We start from the raw sequence: 10,724 nt of genomic DNA, 5'->3' as shown, positions 1-10,724 counted from the left end.
ATGTGTAAATTAACACATGATTATTGTTATAATGCAATTTATTATAATCATACGTATACTGTTTTTTATACACGATTATAATTTATATATACTCTGTACATTTCTAACAAAATCAGTGCAAATCTTAAGCTTTAAAACTATGAAATATGTATCTATATAGGATGGTAACCTATCCTGGAGCACGTGGTTTGCCGCACGCACCGATGTACTGCAGGTCAGTTATTCGAACCTCAACTGTGCACAATTTTTTCTATTATTTATGAGTCACGGGGTCTTTTCCGTGAGAAGAAAATTTTCTGAAGGTTTTTCCCTTGTTCTGTGACTGACAGCGGGCCCATGCCATGTTGACATGGCTAGTCAGAGCAATGTTCGTACAAAAACGTGATTTGCACCGTATATGCACGGCGAAGCCAAGTTATAGCACTAGTTCAATGTATGCCGCAAGTTTTTGTACTAAACTGAATTTTCTTGCCAAGTTTTAACACCAGTGATGTAATTAACTCTGTGCGTGCTTCCGGGCGTGTTTGTTGGGATATAGAGATCATCAATAGCATCCTTGGCTTCGAGACCAAGCAAACCGGTTTTGGAAGGTTATAAGATTTGTTGCATTTTTTTTTCTAAAATGATCGTTTTTGGACCATAAGATTTGTTTCACCGTGGAAATAATTTGGTGATTGTTAGGAAATTAAACTAATTATGTTTAAGTTTAATTAATCTTGATTCTATACTGGTACTACTTTGTTGGAAAGTCAAAGTCTTTTATGTTTGACCGTATTTATATAATAGTACATCAACATTTCTGCCATCGAATTAGTAGCATTAGATTCATGATAAAATAGCGAACCAACCTGTGATTGGATGGTTAGAGGGACTGTGATATCCCCAGCCCATCAGGGTTCAAATCCTAGTGCTTGCTTTTATTTCTGAATTTATTTTAGGATTTCCGGCGATGCGCATGTAGGTTTATATGTAAGATCTAAAACATATAGAATTTATTTTGGGATTTCCGGCGATGCGCATGTAGGTTTATATGTAAGATCTAAAACATATAGATGGCTCTTAAGAGCATTTCAAATTTTGACGGTCCAAAACCGGAGATGCAAAATTTGGACCGCCAAAAAATGCGTTTTGGAGCTGAGAAAAAAGGCCAACTCCAACGGATGGTCCAAATTCATGGTTCAAAAGAGCAACTCCAATAGATGGTCCATATTCATGGTCCAAAACCCGTTGGAGATGCCTTGGGGAATTCTGTCGAACACCTTGTGCGCACGGTGGAACACGATGGCCGCCGGTTGGATTGGCTGCTGCGGTCAGCTCCGGCGACGGCGGTGATAAGAAATGAGCTTGGAGGTCGGCCAAGAGGAGCTTGGCGGGCGGCGAAGAATAGTTCGGCAGCCGGGCGAAGGGCTTGGTGCGGCGGTCGTGCGGCCGGCGCAACGGCCGTGGACAAGCTCACGGACGACGGGGAGGAGGTCGGCGACAGCCTTAAACCCGGCGGAGGCCTACCGCGGCAGCCGAACCGCCGGAGGCGCCGAATCCCGCCTCGGCTGCCTCCCGATTCGGCGGCGTCCGGGCGGCTGCGAGCTGGCTACCGGCGAGGGAGGCAATGGGGGCGACGGCGGGGATGTGGGGTGGTGGCGGCGCCGACGGCGAGGTTTTGGGCGGCTACGGCGGCGGATTCCGGTCGGCTAGTCTTCGGGCGGGCGGACGGGCGCGGGCGGGAAAGGAAATGAAGTGGCGGTTGGGCGTTCGCGAGTGGCAGCTGGTTTTGGACCGGATGCACCTCGTGATGCAAATTTGCACCGTGAGGTGTAGTATTTTACATCACGAGGAGGCCGCGGTTCAATTTTTTTTGCATATGGACCGTTTGTTGGAGCAACGTTTTTTGCCCCAGACGGTGTATTGTGTATATTTTTAGCTGAGTGCTATCATGATGCTGTACTTAGTGTGGAGACTAATGAACACATATACTCCCTCCGTTCGGAATTACTTGTCTCGAAAATGAATGTATCTAGATGTATTTTAGTTCTAGATACATCCATTTCCGAGACGAGTAATTCCGAACAGAGGGAGTAGAAGTTACAATATGGGCAGCTTCAAAAACTCTGAAACTGATATCTGAATTTTGAACAGAGATGATCCTCTTTCCGAATTCATGTCTTAATTCTTTTCCTCCGGATGCACATTGCCCTTATCAAACACACGCTCTTTCCTTTAAGCCACAAATACCAACTAAGAAAATTCACAGCCAATAAATGGTCACACAAAGCATAAAGTCATACTCCCTCAATTCCTAAATACAAGTCCGTTTAGAGATTCCAATAGGGACTACATACAAAGCAAAATGAATGAATCTACCCTAAAAAATATGTCTATACATCCATATATAGCCCATGTTGAAATCTCTAAAAAAAACGTTATTTAGAAACGGAGGGAGTACAAACAGTTCTAAGTTAACCACCAAGGTCAATCACTCCAATAAATGCAATGGAAATGTATTTCGTTGGTAAATGACAAGTTAAATTAAGACCAACAAAATACTATTACACTGCAAGACAAAATAAACAATATGAACTGTTGGAAGGAGAATAAGTCACAACTCAAGAGTGATCATCATATGTAGTACCTGAAGTTCAACAAAAATGTCTTAGATTAATAAAAAACAACAGTTGCATTGTTTTAGGATCAGATGCACGCTCAGTTAAGAACATCTCACTAAGGATAACAAAGACATGGTGTCATGCATGTGTACTTGAAGCCCTGCTAGATTAGAATACAGGATGCAAACGACTAGGGCATACAACTAGCAACACAAGAATAGTTAAAAAACGACCCCAAGGGTTCACATCAAAAACAGTTCAAACAGATAGCAATATTATCACAATCATTACTGCCTACAGCAAGAGTATAAGGTGGCCACTGTCAGCCCAACAAAAGAACAGCCAAAACCTCTATAGAGACAGCAACATCAGCCCAGGCAAGAGACAACAGCTTGTTTCACCAGTTAATTAACATAAATTCCTACAGGCACTAAGGTGGCTACATGATCCAATGCTTTCACTGGACCTCAAAATGTCATTTCGTGGACTGCTGTGAAAGACGGGTTCATTCAGAATGTCGATCATCCAACTGTGCAACCAACTTGGAAGTTCATGCAGCAGCAACCGATCAATGGTCATCTTCCTCTGCTTCCCTACTGAGGCCAACCATCGCCAGCATATTTTGCACATCCATATTCGAGAGCTCAAACCCACTGTTCTTGTACAATTCCCAGACAGCCTTCAGCCTGTAAAGCATCAACCATCAAACGTAGTTAGTACAACAGAGCATAAATTGATTTCAATAAGGTACAAACAGAAGTACACCGGTACCTACTTTCCAGTCATAGCAGACTGATCAAGCAGCTCAGAGATCATCAGAGGCATGATCTCCTCTGAAAGAGACGCAACCATAAGCTCCATGACCTCGAATGTGTCCAGCTTCTGTTTTCTCGGCCTATTGCTGTCCCACTGGTTACCCTCCACCCTCCAATACCGAACCCCATCATTCTCTGCCGCGTTTTTGTAGTCTTTATCCTCCTTTGAATAGTCTGGGCCGTGGACAATTAGATGCCTCTCGGTGTCAATATAGGATAGCAAGTCATCTGCAGTAACATTCACAGTATCCATCAGCAGGTAGCGCCTGAAGGCAGCTTTGTTCTCCCAAATCCAAAACGTGCCATCTGGGCGAGGTATTCTGACCTGACGCTCTCCATCTTTATCAGCATTTCTGGATGCCTGCCGCTTCTGGTAATCAAGAACCTCTAAGAGAATATCTATCCCAGAGTTGGCTATCGCATCTGCCAGGCTGAAACCAGGGATTGCTAACCTTTTGAGGACCTGCTTGTACCTTGCGTCAGGGTCATAGATGTCGTGCGCCCTGCACGCTTGCTGAACACCGCATAGAAATACGGCACGCACCAGAGGCTGCTTAATTGCTGCATGGTGCAGAAACTTATCATACAGATCTGAGGCAAAGGCTTGAAGGAATGTCTTATCTGTTGTGTTCATCAAAGCTCTTCTAAGCTGGACAAAAAATACAGGTAGGCGGCCATTCTGGTTGAACTTGTCAAGTAAGAACTCACAGGCACGAAAGTCATTTCGCAACCAACCAGCAACCTCTATTGAGATGTTAGGGGATGGCACAAAGCGGTAGATGGCAGTTTTAGTGATCTTGAAAAACTTGCCATTGTAAACTTCAATGTCAGTACTTGCAAAGTGGCCATTCCATGAACGCCCTTGCTTGTGATTATGTATGATGTCTGCCAAAATGCCATGAACCATCGAAAATCCATCAGCATTTGGGCTAAGGAACCTCATTTTTTCATATGCATACCAGCACACTATTGTCCGGGTAAGAAAATCAGCCAGCTTTTCATGCCTGTGAAGGTAAACTGAAATTAAGACTCACAAATAGTTGGATCTTACAGGAATTTAAAATCATATCAAGTACTCATCATGCTAATGAAACCATCTAAGAGGGAGCTTTTCCTTCAAAATAATCCAAGAGAACTAATCTCTTCCTAGAAATCCTATATTTGGGTGTATTCAGGTTCTCGGGGCAAGCTAATCAGCCAACTGAGTAGCTAAAATTTCATCATGGAAGTTATCAAAAGACAATTGCATGTTTAGAGTTCATACCAACAAATATTCCCTATTCCATTATTTAAGCATCACATGGGAACAAAAAGGAAAACAAACTAAAAGAAAAGAGTCTACTGATGGATGCAGTCAAACATAAATAATGACATATTTAAAGACGGATGGTGTGGGATGGAGAATGGAAGGTGTGATTCAAGGGGGCCAGGGGGATGCTTTAGCAAGTTCCACATATCAGTTATCTACTTAAGTTTAGTCTTTGCACAAAGTAGAATCGGAACTACAAAACAATAATACAGGGTGGGTATCTTCCTTCACACATACATACCTATTCGGCATCCCAACGAACTTGAACTGCAGATTCTGCATGATATTAACAATAGCGGTATAAGCCTCCCTAGGCAGCATTCCTTTCAAAGTCGTCATCACAAATTTACGGGCTATAGCTTCCAACCTTGCCTTCAACCTGCAGGACAGATTTGGTTAGACAATATATACTTTTTCCAGATGTAAAGAAGGGGCTACTATAATTATAAAGTATAGTGGCGCACCGTTTCTGATTGGCACAGATGTTCATAGCCATATCCCGGTTGTAACTCTCCATGTGATGGTAGTGCACATATAACAACTTAGACTGGCGGTTGGCCAGTGAAATTGATTCCTCAATGTAGAACTCCTCCATGTCATCTTCATTAATGAATCTGATAAAAATTCATTGGGTTATAACAGAGAGAGAGAGAGAGAGAGAGCGAGAGAGGCTGTGAGTGGAGGGTGGATAAAACATTCGTACCGGCCAAAAAAAACGCAGAAAGTTTGTGCACAGCTCATCATCATTAATGGAAGACGAAACACCAAGCCATGATCTGAGAGGTGTCCCAGACGAACTGCTAGTGCTGGGTAACTGCAATTCATCTTCAACTTGTTTCTGTAGCAAAACCCTTGTTTTCTCCAGACGCGTGGCTCTGATGTCGCTGCTTTTCTGAAAACAGTAAATAAACGACACAATGCATGAATATTTAGCCGACACATTCTAAGTATAATCATCTATTCAGAAATAGGAAAATGGAGTGTTCAGCAATTCCATGAAGCACCCATTGCAACACTATTATATTATATTTGACCAATCAGAATATAACTCACACTAGCAATAAATCACATTTAAAACATGAGACACCCATAACAAAATCCTTCACACTTTGGGATTTACAGCGTGCTCGTGTAACAAGAGTAAAGAGGCAAACAATTCTATAACCCAGATTTCAAGGAAATGAGTGTTGAATGTAGTAGACCTTATGAATTGCAGAGTCGACGTCCTTCTGAAACGCCTCCTTGAGCCGAGGGACCAGAGGCTCGAGCTGTTCGAGTACGGAATGGATCGTTGCTTCTTTTGACTGACGGTCAGAACTAATAGGCTTGCCAGCGTCTCTATCCGCCTGAATCGGGTTCAGCTTCTTCTTCAGGGATTTGACACGATTAATGAGCACCTTCATAGTGTCCGTCTTGTCCCACTCATCTGCCACCGCCGCTGCCGGCGGCGCGGCCACGGGATTCATGACGCCGCCGTCGGGAGGGGGGTGGAGATGCTGGTCGGGAGGGGGGTGGAGATGCTGGTCGGGATGGGGTGGAGAGGCTGCAACACGCGGCTTCCTGCGGCGGCGCATGCCTCCGGCAGGCGGGGGCAGGGGCGGGGCGAGGCCGGGGGCGGAGGCGGCTGGCTAGGGTTTAGTGTGCCGAGTCGGCTTCCCGATTTCGGGGCTGGGGGAGGACGGGCGTGGGCCTGTAGGTGTGACAAGTGGACACGGCGGCCGTGTCCGCTATTTGTGTTTGAATCGATTTCGAGGTCGGACTTGCTCATTTGAGTCGCTTTTTCTTTTTTCCTATCTCCCATGAGAAAAAAAATCATCTACATCAATTGGACTTGAGTTTGTGTCTCACTTTAACTACTCCCTCCGTTCCTAAATATAAGTCTTTTTAGACATTTCAAATGGAATACAACATACGGATGTATGTGGACATATTTTAGAATGTAGATTCACTCATTTTGCTCCTATGTAGTCACTTGATGGAATCTCTAGAAAGTAAATAAGTTCACAGTAGGGGGTTTAAGTTGTTAACTACGGTCACTCTGCTCGTTTGCCTGTGGTATTTTGCGAAGTATGGTGGGCGACACTTGGGTGGACAACATTGCAGAGACCATATGCGTGCGGTGTCGCTGGAACATACACGTGAAGTTATTGGGCCTTTATGTAAACATGCAATGAACAAAACCCTAGCTAGTGTGGTCGAACTAAGACCCAAACCACATCGACCACCACCGCTTCGATCCTCTTTTCCCCCAAATCTCTAAATCGTGGTATGTTGGCCACCGATGCGTTGATCCTCACCATTGCCGACCTCCGCGCCCGTTCTCATCACATCAACGAATAGCTTGGTCTGGGCAGGTCTCCGCCGTCGGGCAATTGCAGTGCCTTTCATTGGATGCCCAAATTATGGCATGTCGGTGAAGTTCTCCGTCTTAACTACCGACACCCATGACATATGGGTAATCTACAAGTGTGTAATGTGGGTCACCGCCTTACCCCATTCTCCCTCCCGTGAGCAACCGAGGGAGAGGGACAAACCCTAGCACTGCCGGCCCTCCGCTCCTCTTATCCTCTGTTGGAAATATTCCCTAGTGATAATAATATTGTATTTTTTTATTTTCATGTTTACAATCAAGACTTTATATTCTATGCTATTAACTGTTATGATCCTAGAATATATGATTTGGTGAAAAACTCATACGCACATGTAGAATGATAGACGGTAAAACCTGATTTCTAGTCTCACCTCTAGGACTAGCTCAAATGTTGTATGTGACCATGTTTTCCGGATCTTGAGATATTGTTAAGTGTAATGATAGTACCAAAACAATTTTAAGGATATGACGTGCTACCTCTTGAGCATGCGTTGGTTTTCTCTTGAAGAGGAAAGGGTGATGCAGCAAAGTAGCGTAAGTATTTTTCTCAGTTTTTGACAACCAAGGTATCAATCCAGTAGGAGACCACACGCAAGTCCCTCGTACCTACACAAACAAATAAGAACCTTGCAACCAACGCGATAAAGGGTTGTCAATCCGCCAATTGCAAGAGTGAGATCTGATAGAGATGATAAGATAATATTTTTGGTATTTTTATGATAACGATTGAAAGTAAAGATTGCAAAATAAACGGCGCCAGAAATAGCTCGTTGTCGGGAGATTAATATGATGGAAAATAGACCAGGGGGCCATAGGTTTCACTAGTGGCTTCTCTCAATATAGCATAAGTATTACGGTGGGTGAACAAATTACTGTCGAGCAATTGATAGAAAAGTGCATAATTATGAGAATATCTAGGCATGGTCATGTATATAGGCATCACGTCCGTGACAAGTAGACCGACTCCAGCCTGCATCTACTACTATTACTCCACACATCGACCACTATCCAGCATGCATCTAGAGTATTAAGTTCATAAGAACAAAGTAACGCATTAGGTAAGATGACATGATGTAGAGGGATAAACTCAATCAATATGATATAAACCCCATCTTTTTATCCTCGATGACAATAATACAATACGTGTCGTTTCCCCTACTGTCACTAGGATCGAGCACCGCATGATTGAACCCAAAGCTAAGCACTTCTCCCATTGCAAGAAAGATCAATCTAGTAGGCCAAACCAAACTGATAATTCGAAGAGACTTGCAAAGATAACCAATCATACATAAAAGAATTCAGAGAAGATTCAAATATTGTTCATAGATAATCTTGACCATAAACCCACAATTCATCGGATCTCGACAAACACACCGCAAAAAGAGTTACATCGAATAGATCTCCAAGAAGATCGAGGAGAACTTTGTATTGAGATCCAAAGAGAGAGAAGAAGTCATCTAGCTAATAACTATGGACCCGAAGGTTTGTGGTAAACTACTCACACATCACTGGAGAGGCTATGGTGTTGATGTAGAAGCCCTCCGTGATCGATTCCCCCTCCGGCGGAGCGCCGGAAAAGGCCCCAAGATGGGATCTCACGGGTACAAAAGGTTGCGGCGGTGGAAATAGGTTTTCGTGGTGCTCCTCGATGGTTTCGGGGTATGTAGGTATATATAGGAGGAAGAAGTAGGTCGGTGGAGCCACGAGGGGCCCACGAGGGTGGAGGGCGCGCCCAGGGGGGTAGGCGCGCCCCTGCCTCGTGGACTCCTCGGTGATTTCTTGACGTCCACTCCAAGTCCTCTGGATCACATTTGTTCCAAAAATAACTCTCCCGAAGGTTTCATTCCGTTTGGACTTCGTTTGATATTCCTTTTCTGCAAAACAATGAAATAGGCAAAAAAATAGCAATTTGCACTGGGCCTTGGGTTAATAGGTTAGTCCCAAAAATAATATAAAAGTGTATAAATAAGCCCATTAAACATCCAAAATAGAATATATAATAGCATGGAGCAATAAAAAATTATAGATACGTTGGAGACCTATCATGACATTAGAAGAACGATCATATTGAATTGACCAAACTTGTTTGTTATACTTTGAGATAACGTATGCTTTAGTTCCTAGACCATGAGAATATCGTAGTCACACTACTGCAGGGTGCTGCTAATGCGACAGTACAATCAGAGACCCTTCGACGAAACTATGCGTGATGCATTAATCGCAAAAGATGATGTAAAAAACTGTCAAAAAAGATGCAAAACGTTTGCGATGGTGGATACATCAAACACGGTTCAGATTTTAGATGTGTGTGTGATCCGGGGCATATACGGTTGATTTTTTTTGCGGGATAAAGGAAGATTTCATTAACTCAATGAGGCTTCTCGGCCTCTGAAAGGTTTACAATGCAGTCTAATCCCGATCGCAACCAAACAGCCGTGCGCGGGGTACTACGCCGATACGCGGCGAGCGCGTGACTGACATTATTTTGTGATCTACTAATATGAGAAAAGGAAATCTCCCTTGATTCAATAGCTACTATTCCACGTATTTCCTCGACTAGCGCTCGGACTTGTGAGCGATTCGCCGACTGTGCTGACAGCATCGAGACCGCTTCAGTACTGTCCAACTCCACCAAGATGGGCATGTTTGTACGGTGCAAGGCCAGCTGCAATCCCTCCCTGCATGCTTCCAACTCCGCTTGGAGGCTATTATTACATGTAAACAACTGCCTGCATGCTGTGAAGATGAGCTCTCCTTTTTCATTTCTCAGGACCATACCACCACCTGCTGCACCTGTGGCCTGGACAAAACTTCCGTCGGTGTTGAGCTTTGTCCAGCCGGGTGGAGGGGGTACCCATTGAAGCGTTGGCTCCTTCACACCGCTTGCATGTATAGGCCGACCAACTTCATGCACAACCATTTTGCCTTTCACCAAGTATGCATGTGGGAATTGGTGGATACTCAGCAAAGACGTGATGTACCCGTGAAGAAAACGCCTGGATGCTTCTGTGGGCGGAGGAGCCTTGTCGTGGGTAATTTCATTGCGGATGTACCACGCCCGCCACATGATCATGAGGACGACCATACGCGTCGTGTCCGACAGAGGGTTCAGAAGCGTGAAGAGCCACTCTGGCCCATCATTCTCTATGGTGTCCACCTTGGGGATCGGACAATCTTTCTCCATGGCTCGCCAAAGGTCCCTGGCAAGTGGGCACCTGCACATCGCGTGGAAGCCGTCCTCTCGTTCCACACCACAGAGGGGACATATGTCAGTAAGCTCAAGGTGGCGAGAAAACTTGTTAGCCCAGGTAGCCAGCGAGTTGGTTACAATTCTCCATGCGAACACACGTACCTTTGGGGGAGCAGGGCACCCCCATATGATCTTCCAGATGGCGCAATGACCATCCAGTGCCCTGCTCGTAGCAGTTGCCAATGGACGTTCACGCTCGTCCATGGCTAGGCGGTAGGCGGATCGAACGGTGAAGATACCGCTCCTCTCAGGCGCCCATGCGATGATGTCGTCGGTGGCGCGAGGCGATGTGCGGATGCTGCTGATAGAGTCAACGTCCGGAGGGAGGAAGTGGCGACGAAGAAGGTCCATACGCCAGTTGCCTGCCTCGTCAAGGAGC

At 44.9% G+C, this 10,724-nt stretch overlaps 1 protein-coding gene across 1 annotated transcript; it reads right to left on the bottom strand.

Annotated features, from left to right (window-relative positions):
- Nucleotides 1-2,900: 2,900 nt before the first annotated feature.
- Nucleotides 2,901-4,415, bottom strand: LOC123116739 (uncharacterized). Its single transcript, XM_044537658.1, has 2 exons — nucleotides 3,376-4,415; nucleotides 2,901-3,286 (listed from the first exon to the last, which is right to left on the bottom strand). Exons 1-2 carry the CDS (start codon nucleotides 4,356-4,358, stop codon nucleotides 3,169-3,171), a joined length of 1,101 nt encoding a protein of 366 aa, XP_044393593.1. The 5' UTR covers nucleotides 4,359-4,415; the 3' UTR covers nucleotides 2,901-3,168.
- Between the last annotated feature and the right edge of the window lie 6,309 nt (nucleotides 4,416-10,724).

Source organism: Triticum aestivum, chromosome 5B, assembly GCF_018294505.1.
Source record: "Triticum aestivum cultivar Chinese Spring chromosome 5B, IWGSC CS RefSeq v2.1, whole genome shotgun sequence".
Classification (NCBI taxonomy): domain Eukaryota; kingdom Viridiplantae; phylum Streptophyta; class Magnoliopsida; order Poales; family Poaceae; genus Triticum; species Triticum aestivum.
The sequence above is the reverse complement of the archived record's forward strand: the minus strand, read 5'-3'. Positions and strand labels throughout refer to the sequence as shown.